The sequence below is a fragment of the Cervus canadensis genome, chromosome 1 (genome assembly GCF_019320065.1).
Source record: "Cervus canadensis isolate Bull #8, Minnesota chromosome 1, ASM1932006v1, whole genome shotgun sequence".
NCBI classification, from domain to species: Eukaryota; Metazoa; Chordata; class Mammalia; order Artiodactyla; family Cervidae; genus Cervus; species Cervus canadensis.
Window position 1 is genome coordinate 17,077,297 of NC_057386.1, and position 21,225 is coordinate 17,098,521.

Below are 21,225 nucleotides of genomic sequence, written 5' to 3' on the forward strand. Positions count from 1 at the left end.
TCCTGTCACAGACCAATATTTTGTACAAGACAACATGCATAACTGACCAGAGTATATGAAGAAGGGGCTCAGAAAAGCCCCTCCTTGTTATAACTAGTGTAAGGAGATGATGATTTTTATTTTAAAATCTCTGGCTTTAATTATTTAGAAAATATAGTTAATTTAACAAATACAGTTTGATAGCCAGTTTTATATAAAGTTGGCACACAAGAAGAATCTTTATACCCCCTTTACTTATTTCCTGTTATTAAAAAACTGAAGTGTACCAAAGCCATTAAGCGGGTTAGCAATAAACCAGAAAGGAAAATTGTTTCCCAAGTAAAATTAGTCCTTCCTGTGACACATAACAAACCGAAAGATGCAAACACCCTCCGTGAGATTCCTTCACATGGCTCCTTTTGGTATCCATCCATTTGGCATGTTTCTGAGCTCTCACATCTTTTAGCCTAAACCTTGATGCTTAGATGCAGCTCAGGGTAGGACTAACAGCCACCCAGAAAACCAGCAACACTTGTGGGGAGAGGTCAGCCTTAGAGCTTCTCTGACTGCAGGGTCAGACCCCTGGGAGCTGTCCATACCCTCCTGCGTGGAGGCCTCTGAGGATCTCCCTGGTCCCCGTGTAACCTTGGGATTGGAGGGCTTCAGCCTTTTCAGAACTCTTCAGAGCTGATGCTAGGCAGAGCGTGTACATAGCATAGCCTGGTGATAAAGTGATGGTGACTCCTCTGGCCGCTGCCTAAATTTCTTCTGCAGATGAACAGTTAACAGGCTACTTTTTGTCAGAAGATGTAATTGAAGCCTCAAAAAAGGGGGTTATTTTTCTTTCCTAAAGTTTTACAACTTTACTGAAACTTTTTTTTTTTTTAGTGTAACACAGAAAAACTGGATAATGGTAGTTAAACCTGAAATATGTTTTAAGACTGCCTTTTCATATCCTAAGGGTTTCCCTTGTGGCTCAGCTGGTAAAGAATCCGCCTGCAATGTGGGAGACCTGGGTTCGATCTCTGGGTTGGGAGGATCCCCTAGAGAAGGGAAAGGCTACCCACTCCAGTATTCTGGCCTAGAAAATTCCATGGACTGTTGTAGTCCATGGGGTTGCAAAAAGTCGAACAAAGCTGAGCTTTCACTTTCGTATCCTAAAAATTACAGTGAACAGCCTAAGTTTCAGCAACAAGTCTTAAAGTAGATTCAAGGGTGTCTGATAATCAAATCCTGGTAAACAGACTTGAAGCACTGAGTCAGCTATAAACAACCAACCCAGCCCAAACACAGAAGGTAAAGGTTTCATTTTCCTTGCCTGACAACTTGATCCATCAGCCTCTTCAGAGAAGTGACTGGGAAAGGTGTGTATGAGAGTTCAGAAAAGCATGTAAATTTCAGAAGTTATTGCAAAATGACCCGAAGTTTCTCTTCAGCTTGGCAAGCGGTGCTGAGACTGGAGCCGGGCCCACGGAAGGCGTGTGCTGTGTGGACACCGTGGCATTAAGATGCAGGAGATGGTGCCTGCGATCGGCAGGAGTCCCAAGGAGTGGAGACAGTTTGCAAGGAGGACTTGGGTTTGAAATTTTCCCAGCGTACGGTCGCCACACAGCTGACTCTCTCACTCTATTTTCGGGAGTATAAGATGAATGCGGAGATAATGTTTTGCCTCCTACCAAGTTCTCTGTTGAGCTAGGAGGAATGATGACACTGTAGCAACCATAATTTTGATGAAATACCAACAACTTCACTGACGTGTGTGTGTATGTGTAGATCACCCTCGCACATTTTCGCACTATCCTCGAACGCACCTAGAATAATGTCACCATCATCGTTCCCCAATCTCTGCTTCTTCCTCCTTTATTTGTATCTCATCCTTGAACTGTCTCACAGACTTCCCTTCTTCCTTCATAAACTAACACTGCTTTGAAAAATAATAATGCTGAACTCATTATATTATCTTCTTTTCTTCTTTGGGGCTTTTTTTTTTTGGATCTTCCTCTTGTTTTTAGATGTTTAATAGTATTTGTGCTTCTGGAGAAACTAAATGTTCAAGCACTGCTATAAACTGTGTTCTCTTTAATCATAGAACATAATTAATCATAGAAAGGATTACAAATGGGCTTGGTGAGTGTGACTAGGGACCATTTGAACATTTAGCAATTTTATAGGTTAAAAACAAGTACCCAAAATACTGGGGTCGATGAGTATTATTAGCTTTATGGAAAAGTGAAGCACAAAGACAAGCAGCCCATGAGACAGGGAGATCTGTGTCCTTTCCACGTCCCATTCATTGCACACCTGAACCATTTTTGTGGGTTCAGCTTTTCAGGTACTAAATAAAGACACGTCATGGGCACAAGAAAATTCATGAACTTCGAGGAGCCCTCACTCATCTGAGGTTAGAGCCCGGGCAGCCCACCTCCACCACAGGAGGCAGATTCTTCTGTTTTCCTGTTATTTCTTCTGTGAAGTGAGATGAATTTACTTAATTCCTAATAAAGGTAAATAAAGGGAGAGAAAACCTTTTTGCCATGCCAGATAAACCGAAGGTGACATTTTATGGGCAGGCCTGAAGACCAAAGGATTGTCTGTGGTCATAAAACTGAGTTACAGCATCTGGTTGTTGAAAAGGCGTTACCTGTAAGCTTCGGGTGAGTCCTTTTGAAGCCACGGTCCAAGGAGAGCATGCCCTCCCTAGAGCATGCCCACTGGTGGGTCTGTTCTGCCCAAATAAGTCTAACCCTTCCAGTGACACCCATTCTAGAGCCCAGGGCACACCATTTCTTCCTTCCCACCAAGCTACCCCTTCCAAAGCTTGGAGTGGAGCTAGCAGGGGAGGGCCATTTCCACTCAAAGTTCATTTTCAGGAGGGCAAATTCTATTTTCCCAATAAATAGAGTTGAAATCATGGGTTTGAAAGGGATTAAGTTGGTGGCCAACCCCATGGTCCATTAGCCTTGAGCCCTATCGCTTGAGTGTCTGTGATATTAATTTGTGCATTGGAAGTCTATGAGAGGACTTACTGCCCAAGTCACTCATGTCTAAAAGTTGAAATTCTTTTAGAAGCTGACTTAGAACAAAGAGAGCCTGTGAGAAAGCCCTTGAGTAGATCAGACCTATTGTCCATGACATCTCAGGTGATCTTGCTGAGAAAACAGGAGATGACCTTAAGTTGGGCCCCTCATTTCAGAGTGGAGGCTCCCACATTTAGAACCTGATATTCTGGACCTCCTGAGCATGAATCTGGAGACTCCACACATTGTACAATGTATCCATTTTTGTTTGTTTACCTTCTCTTTAATGACTTAACAGAAAAAAACTGCATGATGAAATATATTTTCTCCAAATATATATATATTTATATAATATATAATCTTAGTTAACTCAAAGGTATATACATTGTATAATAAATAATATTTATAAAAAGAGACTTTTTGAATATAAAATCAAAAAGATCAACAACTTCTACAACTTTTTACAAAACTTTGGATACAGCAGGTTGGTAGGAAATTTCTGTTGGATACTATGACCTGACTACGGCGAGAATAATTACAGTGCACTCAATGTACTATTATTAAATAATTACTTGTCAGCTACTTGAATACGCCCCAGAAACATGACTTTATCACTTTTAATATAGAATACATAGATAGGAAAAGACTGTTGTGAAAATTGGTATCCATTCTGCCAAAAGAATTCTCACATAAAGCAAGCATTATCTGGTTGACATGATTTAAAACTCTTTCAGTCTTAAGAGATGAGATGGGGAGGGGCATTTCAGACTCTAGAGGGGGTGGCATGTGGATCTTGAGCAGGGCTCGATGCCAGCAGATTCGGGTGTGCAGGCACGGCTTCTAGACGATCGTCTTGGGCGAACCTGCCTGAGCACGTAGGAAGATGGCTTAACCCGGTTTCTTAGGTCAGTGTTAGGCAGACCAGAGAGAGAAGGGGGAAAGGAAGAAGTCACTTGTTCTAGCCTAGGCCCCTATTGCATCCCCTTTCTGATTCTCCTTAAGGCAGAGCCATTTGCCTCCTGTGCTCACTTCCCCTAAGACCCTCCAGAGGACCCGCATGCATCAAGGAGAACTCAGCTGTGAGATGCTCTACCCCAGGGAGCAAGTGACGGCCTGCCCCGCTTCAAACACCTAATCCTGATCCTCACAGACTACATGGACTGATGCTATCCGCGCACAGGTGAGGCCGGAAGACCTGTGTGAAGGAACTCTGCGTTCCTGGTTCCTCACACAGACCAAAGGAAGAAAAGGATGCAGGACAACGTGTCCTCAGAGGAGAGCAAAGGAAGGAATCATATGTATCCTCCCCGTCTACTGGTCAGAGTCGGAACTTGAGGAACAGACGGCTACTCTCCCTCTGACCCTCTGTCTCGTTTATACTCAGGTGACCTACAGTCCAACTGCTCAACCTGGAGTTTGTATGGAGAATCTGCAGGTGAGCAGGGCTGGGAGGGGCAGAATGGCCCCTTTAAAGACACCACTTTCTTCAGGAAGCCATCTAAGCTGGAGAAGTCTTGCCCCCTACACATAACCTATTTACAACGTTCACTACAAAAAGAAAAAAAAAAAGTACTGCGTTAATGGTGGAAACCGCAGAATGGTAGAAAAAGATTTTTGAGATCTGACTGCAGTTCACAAGAGCCTCTCGTGCAGAACAGGGTTACAGAGAAAAGGGGACTGAGAAGAACATACAGCTGCTCTTCAAACGCCCGGAACTCCCGGTTCTTCAAACTCGAAACCTGACTCTAACGATGGCCGTGGCCTCCCTACCACTTGATCCCAGCTAAACTTATGGCTTTTATCAGAATGTGAAAGTCTATCAGATTCGAATGGCAGTAGACAGAGAAAAAGAGACTGCGGGGCTTTGTCCTACTTCCTAACTCCCACCTCACAGGCATCTTGGAATGTCACCGGGAGAAGCCATCGGGAAACAGAATGTTGCCCACGTCGATGTCTTTACCACCAGGCAGAGCAGCTCACCTGAGCCCAGCCTATTCTGTTGGAGTAGAAGTGGGTTTTTGTTTTCTTTTTCCATTTTTATTTTCTTTAACATGTGCAAAGATAAGCCTCGGGTCTGTCCCTATCAGACCCTGGAGAACTGAAAAAGAAAGCCCCTTCTTTAAAAACCACACACCATCCAGAGTAAGGTGAGAAACTTAAGATGAGAGAGAGGGAGGGAGGCCCCCCAGGCAGCGGCGGGTTGGGTCCAGGTCATTTACCACACGTGCGTCTGGCAAGAGTCCTGATTCCATGCTGTCTGATGCTGAGGGCCGAGCCCAGCTCTGGGTCCTGCTTCCTGTAGGACTTCGGTGAATCTGCCCAGCCACACACTTCACCCGTTCCCAGTGCCCTTTGGGAAGCAAAGAGGAAGAATTAGGAACGTGGTTGTTTTCCTGGAGGGACCACCCACAGGATGCAAAGCTCAGAGGCTGTTGGTTCGACGTCTCACTCAGCATTTCTGTTGAACTGGAAGGTAACGGGGGACTCAAGTGGCTGTCCCGTGCTCCTTACTCTCCCTGGGGTAAACCGCTGAGGAAGGGTGTGTGAGCTACAGTAGGGCATCAGCGTCTACACACTGGGATCCAAATCCTGCCTTTCCACCTTCTAGCCAGACAATAAAAAAGGCTGAGTGCCAAAGAATTGATGCTTTTGAACTGCTTTTCGAAGACTCTGAGAGTCCCTTGAACAGCAAAGAGATCAAACCAGTCAATCCTAAAGGAAATTAACCCCGAATATTCACTGGAAGGACAGATGCTGAAGCTGAAGCTCCAATACTTTGGCCACCTGATGCAAAGAGCTGACTCATTGGAAAAGACCCTGATGCTGGGAAAGAGGGAAGGCAGGAGGCAAAGGGGACGACAGAGGATGAGATGGTTGTACGGCGTCACCAACTCAATGGACATGAGTTTGAACAAACTCCGGGAGATGGTGATGGACAGGGAAGCCCAGCGTGCTGCAGTCCATGGAGTCACAGAGTCAGACACAACTGAGCAACTGAACCTTCTAGCTGGGGCTGGGGCAACAGGAAGCCCAGTCTAGGTCACTCGCCTGATAGAGGAACCTGTCTTGCGTAGAGACTAGGAGAAACCCTGCAGATCTAGGGCCCGATTCCCAACTTTGTAGACTCCTGTCCACTGTTTCTGTATCAAGCTGTCCACGCAGAAGAAAGTCTATTGCATTATGAAAAATTCCTCCTCATGGGAGCACCAATCTGTACCTTCTCTTCATTTGTGTGTGTATTTCAAGATGTGTGTGTGTGCTCAGATATGTATTTACATGTCACAAAAGATTTGAAGCCCAAAGGGCTCTGATGGGTGTTCCCCATCAACCCCGAACTCCTTGGCCAGCAGGAGACTTTTATGAGAGGAGAAGCAGACTCAGCGAGATTCCAAAGACATGTCCAAAGTCTCGCAATGACGCAGTGACAGAGCCAGGGCGTGGGGTTTGCCAGGCCACCTGCCTCTTGTACAGAGCCCTTGCTAGCTTGCTGCACTCACAGCATCGGGATGACAAAGGCACAAAACTGGTCCTCGTGAGGTGGGAAATCGGAGGTTCTCCTGAGACAGCGGACACAGTCGACAAGCAGTGCAGAGGCTTTCTCCGTAAGGAAGGCCCTCATATGAGGGAAAGGCTGGAGCTCCTCCTGAGCGTGTGGAGGGCACGCGTCCTGCTCGGGGGCGCCCTGCCCTTGCCCACCTGCGCCAGCCCGTCTCAGAAGTTCCCATCCTGCCTGCAGAGCGTCGGTGGATGAAAGGACAGGAGGGTAGTAGTGGTCTCGGCCTGTGGCTCCGAACCAGCAGCAGGCTGGAGGGGAGCTGCTCCTGGAGGCCAGGCTTCGGGATGTTCCCTCCTCCTTGGACCCTGTGTCAGGGCTGTTCCTGTGCACAGGGCTCTCATCCACACAAGCCCGCAAGGGTCGTGGTTCTTATCCCCCAGTTCACAGATGAGGAAACCGGGGCTCAGAGAGGCAAAACCACTTGCCCCAAATCACTCAACAAAAACTGTTGGTCAAAAGGGCACCACATGGGGACACAAGAATCCACATGTCCCAGAGCAAGGGCTCCATATATGAGAGGCCCAGGGGCCACCATCTACCACGTCCATGTAGTATGTTCCACAGGGGGAAGTGCCATTCCGTTTCAGAAACGGGGAGTGTTGACCCTTAAGATCAGTATCAGATCACAGGATCAGTATCAGATCACAGGTGGGGGATTTTTCTGGACACTGAGGGCCCACCCAGCACACCTCCTTCCCACTCAGGAGATGGCTTGGCTTCGCTCAGCTGCTTTCAGAGGGGAAGGGAGGAGAGGAGCTGGAACGGAGCTGTGACATCGTGGAGCCAACTGCCGGGGCCTGGGCTGCTGCCAGAGTGGCCTCTGCAGGACCCACAGATCGGGGCTTTCTGGAGGCAGGGGTCTGGGCTCAGCGTTCCCATCTGTGCAATGGGCAGGCTAAACAGATGGCCCCCTATGCCCACTCCACACTCTGGTTTGTGTCCAAACCAGAAGCCTGGTTTCCCCATAGCCTTCTTATAACGTCCAGAGCTGTGTCCTGCTTGACAGAGTAGACGTCAGAGGAAGGAGGCATTGCAGTTTTCAGACTTTCCTGACATGCAGGGTGAGCCTGGGAGTTCTCCCCTATTCACTGATTTTTCTCCCATCATTCTGAAAAGCAGTTAAACGTAACTGCTCAAGTGATGACACCATTTCTCACAGGATGACTGCCCTCGTGTCAGGGCTCTGATGGCATTTATCACTTTCTGTTCGCACTATATTCAGACCAGCATTCACATCTGCCAGCTTGCTTGAACCTCATAAAAATCCTGCCAGGCTCCCATCATCACCACCACGTGCAAGTGAGGGAGCTGGGCTGCAGCTGGGAAGCAGTGGGGCTAGAACCACCTGTGCACGATTTCCACTGCCCATGCTGCTCTTATTCAGACACCAAGAGAAGTGGTGCCTCCTGCTGTCTCTCTGGACTCCGTCCCTGCCAGGATGGAACCTCAGCGACACAGAGGGACTTCCCAGATGGGCTGAGTCAGTCACCCCTCAATCAGAGCTCTCCCCTGCTCGTGCGGTCCCTCCCAACCACATTGCCCAGTGGGGTGCCCTTGCCAACACAGCCCCAGGCAGCGACGGCCCAGGCGGGTGAGTCCTCCTCAATGAACCAAGTACTGTCCCCAGTGTCCTTCTCTCTGTTCCTCACAGCAGCTCTGGGGAGGGAGGCAGAGGAAGAGACAGTCTTGCTGGGGTCACACGGTTGGCAAGTGGTAGCAGCCGGACTGGGCCTCAGACCCCTATGGACCAGGCCCTTTCTCAGGCCAGAGAAACCCTCCCAAGAACAGGACCACCACACGCCAACCTTGACCTATCCTGGGGACCTATGGACCCCAGGGCCGGGCAACAGTGTCTCCCACGCAGGCCACCTCTGGGAAGCTTGGGAACATACTCCAGCAGTCTTTGATCCCTCGATTACTCACCACCATCACTCTGAACTTGACTCCTTCCTCCTCCCCATCACCGGCCATAAACGCTGTGAGAGTGCGCCCCGCTCCACCCAAGCCTCAGATGTGCCGGGATACAGGCTTACACACCGCTTCCCCCCACCCACCTCCTGAGGGTGGTAGGAGTTATGCTTGTGCAAAATCCTGCCTTCTAAGTTCAAGGCGGATGCAAAATGACTCTGCCCCAGGGGTACAAGAGACTTTGGGGCCTGCTAGTCCAAGTATTTTAACCCCCTCACTTTACAGTAAGTAACCTGAGGCCCAGAGGAGTGAAAAGAACAGGAAGTCAGGAGCCAAGTCAAGACCAAAAGTTAGGGGGCCCAGCTTCCAATCCCACAATCCCCCCGGCTCTGGCTCCAAGGATGCTCAATCACGACAGCTGTGGCTGTGTGAAGTGGCCTGGCTCATAATTTATTAACTGGTACATGCACTGAATCAACTGCTTGGAGCCTCATGTGCACACACGTGGTTATTATCTGTGCTTTGTGTAATCCAAGACACTACCCAAGGACCATTCCCACTGAAGCCCGGGAAATCCTGCTTTCCTACTGTGGCCGTGGAAACACAGGTGTCCTGGATCGCTCAGAAGTGGAATGGGGTCGTCACGAAGAGAAGACAGGCAAGCCCAGGGCCCTGCACCAAGGCCCCGCCCACCCCACCCCCCAGCCTCCCCACCCGGCCACCCTACCTGGCTCCCTACTTGCAGGTGTGCACGTCATAGATGCGGATACACTCCTGGCAGCTCACGTAGCAGCACCAGTGGAAGATGCAGTGACATTTCTCCTTCCGCTTCTCCGTCCTCGTGTTGTGGCCGCGGCCGCAGCAGAGCAGGTCACAGCCGTCGATGCCGTGGGAGGTGACATTGCAAGTCCGGTCCCTGGTACCGAAGGAGCCCGTCTCGGGGTTGGGCTCGCAAAAGTTGGGCGAGTTCTCGTAGTAGACCAGGTCCCTCTCGGTGGGCGGCTTGAAGAGCGCGTACTTGGCGCGGAGGGTCTCCACCCAGCCGCGGGACTCCCGGTGCTTCTCCACCACCATCTCCGAGGCGCTGTCGTACTTGTCCTTGAGGAAGTCGCCAATGGCGCGGAAGTCGGGCTGGGCCCACCAGCAGGTCTTGACCTCGCAGCTGCCCGACAGCCCGTGGCACTTACACTTGAGATGCATGTGGTCCAGGATGGTCTGGGAAGAGGAGCCACAGCTGGTCCCCAGACTGACCCCACCAGGCCCTCCCACCCCCATCGGAAAACCTCCTCTATTCCTCCCCTATGCCAGGATGAGAATGGACTGGGGATTGAGGCTCAGACCTAAGAATGGTGACCACCGCTTCCCTGCTTCCCTCCCCTTCACACCTCGGTATTGGCAGAAATCATATTCATCTCTCAAAGCCCTGGGAAGTAAGGACTGTGACCCCCGTTTAACAGATGGGAACTTAAGGGACTGGCCTTAAGTCAGGTAACCTAGGAAAGGATGGAGGCTGAATTCAAAGCCAGGCCCACGGGTCTCACAGCTACACAGGCAGCTAGAGTGCCTAGAATGGGCTGTTTGGTACCCGCTCCCTGGGACTGCCATACTCATGGGCTGACAACATCCTCAGGGCCGGAGGAAGCTGGGGGCTGGGGAACAGTCCAAGGAGAAAGGAGGAGGAAAGGCGAGCAGGGAGCCCAGCATGCACATGGGCCACAGGGAGGGGTGGGGACCGGTCCCGGAAGGGGTCTCGGGCAGGGCTTCGGGAGGGTAGCTGGGGCTCACCGTGCGGCCAGCCTCATTGTTGTGCTTGTTCATGGCCGAGCGCGCATCTGGCCTGTTCTCACGTGCATCTGCGAACTCTCGGGACACAAGCACCCCGAAGTCAGCATCCTCGCTGCAGCCGCCCCATTTCCAGCCCTCGCCAGGCGGCCCCTTATGATGCGAGTCACAGCCACAGATGGTGGAGGTGCCCTCCGCACAGGAGCGTGTGACGGCGAAGGCCACACCGGCTGAGGCGATGGCGTGCACAAAGGCCGATTCCCGGGTGGCTGCAGGGAGGGCGCAGGGAGGCATTGCTCAGACTGGGTCCTGAGACAGGCTGCACCCCCCGCCCCCCCGCCAATCCCTGACTTCCCCAGTTGCGAAAGGGGGCTCACCAGCCCCGATGGAAAGGAAGGAACCCAGATGCCATTCCCTCTTTGGTTGGCCCAGCCCCTAGTGGGTATCTCCACTTTACAGATGAGCAAACTGAGGCCCAGAGTCACTAACTGGCAGAGTGGAGCCTGTTAGAAATGGGTGGAAAGACAGCTCTGGCAGGTTGCTGAAGAGATAAGGTGCCCTTGATCTGTCCGAGTCCCAGGTCGCCCTACCCTCTGCCTATCCAAAGTGGAGATCCAGCACAGGCCTGGGCCCTCCCATTCCTGAGAGAGCCTGAGGTCTGTGGGGAGTGAGGCCTGGGAACCAACAGCCTAAACCTGCCCAAGTCCCCCCATTCCCTACCTGGATACACCTGGGCAGATGCTTTCCTCCTCTTTTTTTTTTTTTTTTTTTTTTTGCCAGCGCCATATGGCATGTGGGATCCCAGTGTCCCTACCAGGGATAGAACCCCTGCCCCCCGTGCTGGGAGTGTGGAGTCTAAACCACTGGACCACCAGGGAAGTCCTGACCTCTTCCTTTTCTGAGCCTCAGTTACCCTTTTTGTAAAATGGGTACGATTTTCCTCTGCCACCAAAGTTCCTGACCAAGAGAACAGTGGTTGGCATCTCAGCCTCCCCCTTCCATTTTCCTGTCCTCTACCCAAGACAGAGCCAAGGTTTTGGACTAAGAAGGTCAAGCGCTTCCCAGGAGGATGGAGGGACACAGGGCACGCTCCCTGCCTCTGTCCCAGGATCCAGAAAAGGGAAAGAGAAGATTCTCAGGGTGCTCCTGCAACTTTGTTATAATGATAACCACCTTGAGTAGTGGGTATTCACCAGATTTTACCCTTAATGTGCTTTATCCCATTTAATCCTCTTACCCTATGAGGTAGAAAGCCTTCTTGTAGGCCCATTTTGCAGATACAAACATTGACGACTAGGGAGGCAAAGGCCTGGAAGACCTGCAGTCCAACCATCTCTCCTTACTGATGAGGACCCCGAGAACCGGGAGCCGACCTGCAGGCTACTGGCCTGCATGTCTCCTTTCCTGGGCTGTGGCTCTGGTCTCGGCGTACCAGGAAGCCCGGTCCCCTCTCGTGGCCACTGCCGCCTCTGTAGAGGCCCCGGGGCCCTCCTGGACCACCGGCAAAGGAGGACGCGCCCCCTTCGCGGGCACGCTGGCGGGGAGTGGGGGCGGCCCGCCGGGGCACTGGACCCGCTCAGCCCGGGCCGATTGCCACGGGGGCGGCCGAAGCCTGAGGCACGGAGCCCCGGCTCCGACCCCGGCCCCGGGCTGCCCACCCCTCAGCGCCCCGGGAGCCGGGGGGCCCCGAGGGCGAGCGCCTCGCTTCCGGCCGGCCCGCGGCCTCTCGCGGCGGCGGCGGCGCCCGGGCCCCGGGCCGCGCTCGGTTCCCAGCCCCGGGGACGCGGGGGAGGCGGGGGCGGGGCGGGGATTAGCCTGGGAGCGGCGCTGACAGCCCCGCTGTGCCGGTCCCCGTCCGGCGGGGCCCGCTGGGCCGCTCAATCCGCCTTTGTTCGCGCGGTGTCACACCGCATTACCCGCATAATGCGGCCGCCGGGTCCGGGCCGCCGGGCCGGCCGCCACCGCGTAGCAACGGGCGGCTCCCGCGGCCGGGCCGCGCCCCCGGCCCCGGCGCCGGCCCGCGAAATCCCCATTGAAGCGGCGCCCCCCGCCCCCGCGCCGCGCCGCGCCGAATGGCCAGAGGGCGTGTGAATGGCGCGGCGGCCGCAGCGGGCGCGGGGCCGGGCCGCACGGTGGGGGGCGCCGCTCGGGCCCCTTTCAAGCCGCCTAAGCCCCTCCGGGCCGCCCGCCCCCTCCCGGGGACCGAGATCCCCGGCCGCCCGCACCCCGCCTTCGCCGCCTCGCGCCTTCCGGCCGCCGACCCCGGCGCCCCCTGCCGCCGCTCCGGGCGCGCCGGCCCCGGGGAGTCGTTCCCCGGCGGCAGCGGAAGATGCGCGCGCCCCGGAACAGACCGCCTCCCTGCCACCCTGGGTCTCAAAGCCGGGGGCAGAGTCCTACCCTGGCCGCCCGCCCGGCGCTGGTGGGGGGCTCGCCAGAGGCGGGGCGCGAGCGTGGAGCCTAGAGCGGGGTTCGAACCCGTTCACGCCGGGCTCCGGGCGCTAGGGAGCGCGTGCGGGCGCGGGGTTAGGGAGCCTCCTCCCGCAGACCGCTGAGTTCCCCTTTTTCTGACTTGGGAACCTGAGCTCCCCTCGCGTTCCTTTCTCTGACATCCTACCCACGCCTCCCCATCATAAAACTGCCCTCCTGCAATTTCGAGATGTGGGTAAGTCCTAGAACCTACAACGGGGATTTCAAACGTTATACACAGACTTGAAGGGATAATAAGCTCAGAGATCTGGTTTTCACAGGTTTTCACGTCCCGCGCAGGGAAGAGCAATCAGAAGGTGAGTCTTGCTTTGGGGAGCGCGTCTAGACGCCAGGCTGTTTGATTAAGCGCTACCTGGCCCGAGGTGGGGCACCGGAAGGCGGTGAGACTGACACGCCGGCAAGATCAGGTTTGAAATGCAAACCGCCGCCACTTGGCCCCAATTAGAGGCCAAACCTTTTATGTAAACAGGGAATAATTAGCTTTGGTAATAGAAGCGTAAACAGAATCATCATCCATTGATTCGCTAATTGCCCTTCTGTGCTGTGACAATAGCCTGTAGGTCGGACTTACAAGGCGCACCAGAGGCGCAGGTAAACGGGGACTGCACTCCCAAATGGGGGGTCGGCTTCCCGCACTCATTCCCTGCCATTCCCCCCACCAACCCTTCCCCAGGTCCAGCTGGGTCTCGGGTCCCTTTTCTTTCTGACTGTAAATGCAGCTCTTCTAAACGGAGGGAAGGCCAGGTTCATCGGTTGGGGTGCCAAAGCCTGGTGGTGGCTGAGAGGCTTCAAGTTGCTGCAGAAAAGAAATGGTAGCTCCCGGGAGGGCAGGAGGATCACTGCATTCCTAGACACTGCAATTGCTCAAAGAGTTGCCCATCTTCAGCCCAGAACTCATCAGCCCCAAAGTCTCCTTCTTGGGACCAGTCGCCCACCTTATCCCTTTCTCCCAGAGCCTTCCTGTTCAAAGTCAAGTTATGTGAATCCCATTCATTTGAGACACAACCTGTGAGTCTCCGTGATGGCTGGAAAGTTGCCCAGAGGCCAGCAGGTTTTGGAGCCCCACCACAGTCCACAGGCACAGCCAGCCTGCTGGGGGCACGGCGACCAGCGGAAACTACTCACGGGATGCCATGCAATGCCCCCAGCACCAGGCAGCTTCCCCGGCTCCAGAATTTTCTGTGTGGGAGAGACCTGGGGCTGGAGGTGCTTTCGTCTCACCCTAAAGCTAGATTTGCATAGCACTTAACACAGCACTGGGAAGACGTCACAGAAGTTCACATCAAAGCCTGGGGCCCTCCCCTGTGCCAGCCAGGAGGGAAGGACACCCACAGCCTCCTCGCCCGCCCTAGGATCTCAGGATCTCTAGGCTGCTCAGCACCCCCAGAAGCGCCTGGGAAGGTGTGGCAGCCACAGTGACAGCCTGGGTCAGGCCAGAGAGGGACCTGGCCCACTCTGTGTGGAGGTGACCAGCTTTTCTGTCCTCCCCTGGGGACCCTGAGCTCAGAGCTGAGGCACCCTGATGTGGTTCCCCTGTGTCCTGAGCCACGCCCCCCCCACCTCCTATCCTGCCCAGAGACGGTACCTTTGTCGAGGACGGGCCCAAAGATGGCCAGGCTGTCGTCGATGGTGGTGCAGTTCCAGCGGCGGCCCCGGAACTGGTGCTGGCACTCCTGGATGCCCAGCTTCACGCCCTCAGCCACGCTGGGCATGATTTCGATGTAATTGCGGCAGAAGCGCAGCTGCTTGGGGACCAGGCCTGGGATGGAGCCGCAGAGTAGGGGCTGCGAGCCCAGGGATGTGTACTGCTGGCCCAGTGCCAGAGACCTGTGGGCAGACAGAGGGTAGTGGCACTGTAGGCGCCAAGCACATGGTCCATTGTGGGCATCATTTCTTCTTGTGAGCACTCGGGGGAGGTGGAGCCGCTGAGGGCCCGTGAGCCTGAACCCCTAGTCCTGAGTAACCTGGTGTCTGAATGCGCTGCCTTTGGGACTTTCATGGTGGGTCAGTGGCTAAGAATCTGCCTTCCAGTGCAGGGCACGTGGGTTCAATCCCTGGTCGGGGAGCTAAGATCCCACATGCCGAGGAGCAGCTAAGCCCACTCACTGCAACTCCTGAGCCCGTGCGCCTCAACTAGAGAACCCACACACGCAAACTACACAGTCCACACACGCTGGAGCCTGTGCGCCACAACCAAGACCCAACACAGGCAAATAAATAAAAATAAATGAATGAATGAATGCACTGCCTTTGACCTTAGCTGTGCACTGTCCCTTGAAGCACAGAGCACTGATCTAAGGCAGTCAGCCCTCTGCTGTGGGTATTACCAGCTTTCAGGGACACCAGTGGGCAGTGTAATGCTATAAAAAATACCCTGGATGGAAAGATGGTATTAGGGGCCCAGGTCAAGTCCCTCCCAGGCTCTGGGCCAATTTCCCTGATAGGGAGGGGTCAGGTTGGGAGTTTGGTTTCTAGGGCCACATGGGAGATTACCAGTGATCCATGGGAAGGAAACAAAATCTACAGAAAGGAAGATGGCAGGAGCTGGCTTGACCCGCATCATATTCCAGAGAAAGCAAAAAGTAGAGAAGCATCAGTCCCAGCAGGGAGCTTGTGTGCACACACACACGCACATACATACACACACACATATAAACACACATGCATACATACACATATGCACACATAGATGCACACATACACAAGTGCCACCCATGGCCATGCTCCTCAGCCTCTTCTGAGGATGATGCCCACCTAGCCCAGAGCTTCCCAGCATCTCTCCCCAGGTCCTCTGTCCTTTGTCCACCAGGGCCTCTGTGACCATCTTTGCAGCTCCCTAGAAATTTCCAGAGCTCCGTCTCTTCTCTGACCAGAGACTGGAGCTTGGCTTTGTTTCATGAAAGTTTAGCTCAGGGTGAGGAGGGAGAAGACCTCAGATCATACCCCCCCAATCCTACACAAATAGCCTTGATCAAATCATATCCCTCTAATATCCAACATTCTTCAGTCAATAGTCTGTCAACCTCTTGGGTTTTATAAAGAGTGAACAGGGGGAAAGGAAAAAAAGGGAAGAAAAGAAAGACAAAAAATAAAATAAGAAGAAGAAAAAAAGAGTGAATGGGGGGAAAGGTCTTGTGGGAGCTGGAGGAGGAGGAGGGACAAGAGATTAAAATACTGGAAAACCAAGGTGCTCCTCCTCCACTCCCCTCCCCAGCACAGAACAGAAGGAATGACATTTTGTGAGAGAAGCTGAGAAAACGATCCGTGGGTTTCAGTAGACTCCAAGGCCAATTTCAATCAGCCCTGTCTGTGATCAGGGCCAGCATGAGCTGGAACAGGGTAGGCATCAGGACCCACCTCCTCTCTCCCTGTATTCAGCACTGACCAAGGCTCTGGTCTGGCAGTGGCCTCAATCAAGTCCCCAGGACGAAATGAAGACGAAGCCTTGGGAGGAAGGTGCAGAAGACCCAAGAGGCAGATCAGGGAAAAGCACGCAAGAGTTTTCTGGACTAAACACAGGGATGAACCAAATGTCTGCCATTTAACAGTTCTTGTCATGAGCATGGTGCCCTCCACCTGGAGCTGACTCTGGGCTCCATTATCAGAGACACAGGCAGGCCCTCATTTTTCTGTTGGGGAGGGATAGGGGACCCAGGTCTGGGAGTCTGGATGGCAACATTTATGAGAAATTTCCAGATCTTGAATGCCAAACCCTTTCAAGGAGAAGGAGGGGTATGCTGCAGGCCTGACTTTCCCCCGAGATTAACTAATTAGAGAATTATTCTGTGCCCCACACAGGCCAAGCCTCTTCCTTGGATTTGCCTCATTTAACCCTTGTAACAACCCTAGGACCTAGGAGGGTTGTTACAGCAGCTTGTTTCCCATGGCTTAGCCTGACACTAAACAACCCAGACCACGGAGCTACTAAGGGATGGCTCACTGGAACCTGTTCACCTGACCCCAGAGCACATGGGCATGTACCACCCTCCTCTGGGCAGGGCCTGCCTGGGCCCTGCAGGGTGGGAGTGGCTGCAGGCCTGGCCCGTCTGCACCCTGGGCCTCCAGACTGAACCCAGGTGACAGGGTGGGTCAGCCCAGAGCCCCATGATGGGCACCAGGACACACACAGCATCTGCTCGGTCGCCCTCCCTGCCCCTGCCATTTACAGTTAGAAACTGGTTGTTGAGACAATAATGATAATCAATATATATTGTGTGTTCAGTCATGTCTGACTTTTTGCAACCCCATGGATTGTAGCCCGCCAGGCTCCTCTGTCCATGGGATTTCCCAACCAAGAATACTGGAGTGAGTAGCCATTCCCTTTTCCAGGGGATCGTCCCAGCCCAGGGATCAAACCTGCATATGCTGCATTAGCAGGCGACGACAGACCCTCTAAAGGACTATGGCAATTTTTTGTTCCGTCATTATACCCTGGTCTGGTCCCTAACTGTCCCAGAGCATCATGGGGAGAGAGACCTGGCACCCACTGCCCAACCTCCATGTCCCTTCCTTTGGCCAGAGCCCTCCCCAGTCTCCCACCGCAGGCGCCTCCATCCATGCCTGTCCCTGGAAGGTGGACTGGCCTTGTGGACCTTATGCCGTCCTTCAACCTGGCCTCCTGGCCCCACTGCAACCTGCAACCTGGGCAGACCTGTGTCACGACCACCTCTGGCACCAGGGAGCTCTGTCCCATGTTGGCCCCGCCCCCATTTACTGGTCTTCTCACACCAGGGCCCCAAGGCTCCAGCCTCCCTTTGCCCAGAGGAATGAAGGAGGACCCAAGGGCACTCAAGGACCCTTCCTTCACCCCTCCTCCACCCCCCATTCCTCGCCTCCTTTCTCATCCTCTTCCCACACCTGTTGGCACTTCCACAGGCCAGCACACCCTCAAGCCAAGCTGGTTCAAAATGAGAACCTATAAGAGGTGACTTTAGCGAGCACAAAGCCCATTATACAGATGAGAAAACAGAGGCCCACAAAGAGAAGTGGCTTGTCCAAGGCAAAGCTGGACCCACAAAGCCAGGTGAGGCCGGCTACACTGCAGGGAAGGGCGCCAGGGTGTGGGGAAGCCCTGCTGGCTCCTCATTTCCACTCGGTGAGGCTGCTCCTCATCCCAGCATTCTGAGGGGCTCCCTGCTCCCTGACTGCACCAATCACCCCCACCCCCATGGGTCCCCAGCAGGCCTGCCCAGCCCAGCAGCATGCCGGAGCCCCATGCCCTGGCAGGGCTTGGCTGCCTGCAAAAGCCAGAGCTGCCCCCCAAACATCTCCCAGGAGGCGATGCCATGGTGTGGTGCCCTGTGCTTTGCTGGGGGCACCCGCCCTTGCTTGTGAATCCTTCCTCCTGGACTGCTGCCATCTCCCGTCCAGCAAGCAGACTTCCTCTTTCCCCTGCAGTCATGTGCAGCACTAGAGATCACAACGACCATCACTTATTTAGCACGTCTATGCCAGGCACTTCACAGATACTATGTCGCTTAATCCTCAGCAACAGCTCTGCGACGTGGCTGCTGTCATCTCGGTTTTACAGATGAGGAAACTGAGGCAGAGAAGTTGGGCGACCATAGATTTTGTCTGACTCCAGGAGTGATGGCCTCAGAGAACAAGCCCCAGCCTTGGAGATATGAGTTCTTTTCCCTCCTCCCACCAAACCCTATCTCCTCTCTGCTTTCCATGTCCAACCCATTGTATATCTGGAGCCAGGCTGCCTGCATTCAAACCCAGCTCTGCTGTTTCCAAGCTGCCGATCTCAAGTGTTTTATTAACCCCTCGTGCCTCACTTTCTTCATCTAGAAGATACACGTGATGGGAAGGATGAAGGACATAAAGCTCCTGGCATGTACGAAGCCCTCTAGTCGTGGTGGCTGTGGTGGTTACTGTGTGTTTAGGGGCGTCCCCAGCACTTTGTCCCCTGGTATGTCATCAACCTCATTCCTGAGCCCTCCCATCCCTGACTTGACAGAACACACCAGAATTTCCAGAGCCCCTTCCCATCTATCACTGGGAAGGATGCTTTGGGCCAGAGCAAAGCTGGCCCCTCTCCGGGCAGCTCAGTCCTCACCAGGATGGCCAAACAGACATCTGTGATCTGGCTGAGTGTGAAAGGGAACCCAGAGGGCAAGGGCAGAGGGACCTTTCCAGGACGCTCCATTCAGGGATTTCAGCTCAGAAATGGACATCCTGCCAGTAATGAGCCAGGGCCTCTGGGGATGGGGGTTTAGCTCTATGGTCTGGCGCTGGGGCCAACGAGGCTGTGGCCATGGGACTGATCTACAGGATGGCTGCCCTCCCCCAAACACGCCTTGACACCCGGCCCGAGCCTCCTGCCCACACATGCTCATGTCTGAGATTCCACCCACCACGGGTGCATTAACTTGCATTGACTCACAGCTCCTTGTCCCCATCAGTGAAGTGCATGTTCCACGGGTGGAGGTCACACTGTGAGCCTCAATCGCCATTCTTCGTACCAAAGTGCAAGTGGCCTTAAGCGGATGTGTCTATCAGCCATCCACCCTGAGCACCTCTCCACTGCCCAAGGCCCCGGCAAGCATCTCACCAGCCTCCAACCTCCGATTCCTGGGTTGCCTCTCATGGGCTCCCAGACAGAAGTAACTTCTCCTCCCTCCGTGTTTTCTCTCTACCTTACTCAGGCCTTCTTATCTCAACGTGCTGAAATGATGTGTTTCCAATTCCATGGCTGTGCTGGGGTGAGTTCCCTGAGGACAGAGACTGCGCCTCCTCTCATTCTCCCACCGTACCACAAGCACATGCGCACATGGACACAAGCACACTTGGCCTACAAAAGGACCAGCCGGCTGATTCTCCAGGGGAAGAATTAAAGAACTCCTTCCCGAAGGGCCTGATCCCCTATCGCTATTCTGTAGCCCCTCAGCCCACCTCCCCAAGCCTCCAAGCATCCGGAGCTTCCACCTACACACAGGACAAGACTCCTCGGTTCCGCTGGGGAAGTTCCTCCATTTAGGACCTGAGACGATGGCTGGGCTCCCAAGAGAGGTGGGGACCCGCCTGGCGCCGGCAGCTGGTGAGGGGGAGGGCAGAGCGCCCTGCCAGGCCTTCGCAGCTGGGCAGGGCTATTTATACCAGCTCCTGCCCGGCCCGGCCCTAGGGCCCTGCCACCCTCCCCTAAGGACAGCTCACCCTCCACCCCAACCACCCACCGCCCAGCTGGTCTGAGGACAGACACAGGCAGCCAGGCGGAGAGGGTGGCAGGTGCCAGCAGGCGACAGGCGGCTCCTGAGGCCTTGGGGTTGAACTCTCAGGATGAAAGACCTTCTCCAAACCGGCCAGGCTTCAGTGCCACGCATGGTCTCATCAGACTGCCACCCCCACCAAGCCATTCACCAACCTGCGGCACCTCTGTCTCCAGACGCTGGAGGTGGGTCTGCCTGGTGAGCACAGGGCTGCCCGATGCTGACCCAGCTGAGGTGGTCGGCATACAGGGTGAGGCCCCCAAGGGCCCGTGACGGTGCCACCGTGGACCCACAGACTCTGCGGTCCACCCAGCACTGCCCTGCCCTGCAGGGACCACTTGCCGTGGTGAGGTGGGGGTACACCATGCTGTCCCCCACCCTGCTTCCCTTAATGGGCCATGTGGGTTGGGGCCCCTCACCCAACCAGGTGGCCTCCCTTGCACTCAAATTTACCTACATTTTTGACCTGAGACCCTTCCAACATCATAGTATTTGAGAGATTAAAGGGGCCTCAGGGGTCATCTAGCTTAGGGTGTTTTTTGTTAGCTATTTTTTTCCAAATATACATCCCCAGCACACTAAACAGATAAAAAGAGGGACTATTCCTCCAAAAGCTAAAGGTAGAATCATCATCCATGCGTGCTCAGTCATGTCCAACTCTTTGTGACCCCATGGACTATAACTCGCCAGGCTTCTCTGTCCATGAGATTCTCCAGACAGGAATATTGGAGTGGGTTACCATTTCCTTCTCCAGGGAATCTTCCCAGTCCAGGGATCGAACTCACGTCTCCTGCATTGGCAGGAGGATTCTTTACTGCAGAACCACCTGGGAAGCTCATATGACCCAGCAATTCCACTCCAAGGTAGGGCCACCCAAGACAGATGGGTCACAGCAGAGAGTTCTGATAAAACGTGGTCCACTGGAGAAGGGAATGGCAAACCACTTCAGTATTCTTTCTTTGAGAACCCCATGAACAGTATGAAAAGGTATACACCCAGGTGAACTGAAAGCAGGGATTCAAGTGGATACGTGTTTACCATTGTTCATGGCAGCACTATTCACAACAGCCAAAAACAACCCAGTGTCCATCAGCAGATGAATGGATAACAAAACGTGGTAAATCCATACAGTGGAATATCATTCAGCCACAGAAAGGAAAGACACTCTGATACATGCTACAACACACATGAACCCTGACAATAATATTCCAAGTGAAATAAGCCAGACACAGAAGGACAGATACCGTACAATTCCACTTACACGAGGTACCGAGAATAAGCAATT

The 21,225-nt window shown here is 53.9% G+C and overlaps 1 protein-coding gene across 1 annotated transcript in view; it reads right to left on the reverse strand.

Moving 5' to 3' along the window:
• Positions 1–5,209: 5,209 nt before the first annotated feature.
• Positions 5,210–21,225, reverse strand: part of WNT3 (Wnt family member 3) — a 52,215-nt gene continuing 36,199 nt past the window's right edge. Inside the window, exons 2-5 of the mRNA XM_043466002.1 lie at positions 14,315–14,556; positions 10,246–10,511; positions 9,188–9,675; positions 5,210–5,346 (exon numbers count right to left, since the gene is read on the reverse strand). Coding sequence (XP_043321937.1) covers positions 9,196–9,675; positions 10,246–10,511; positions 14,315–14,556 — 988 coding nt within the window. The 3' untranslated portion in view covers positions 5,210–5,346; positions 9,188–9,195. The remainder of the gene's footprint in view (positions 5,347–9,187; positions 9,676–10,245; positions 10,512–14,314; positions 14,557–21,225) is intronic.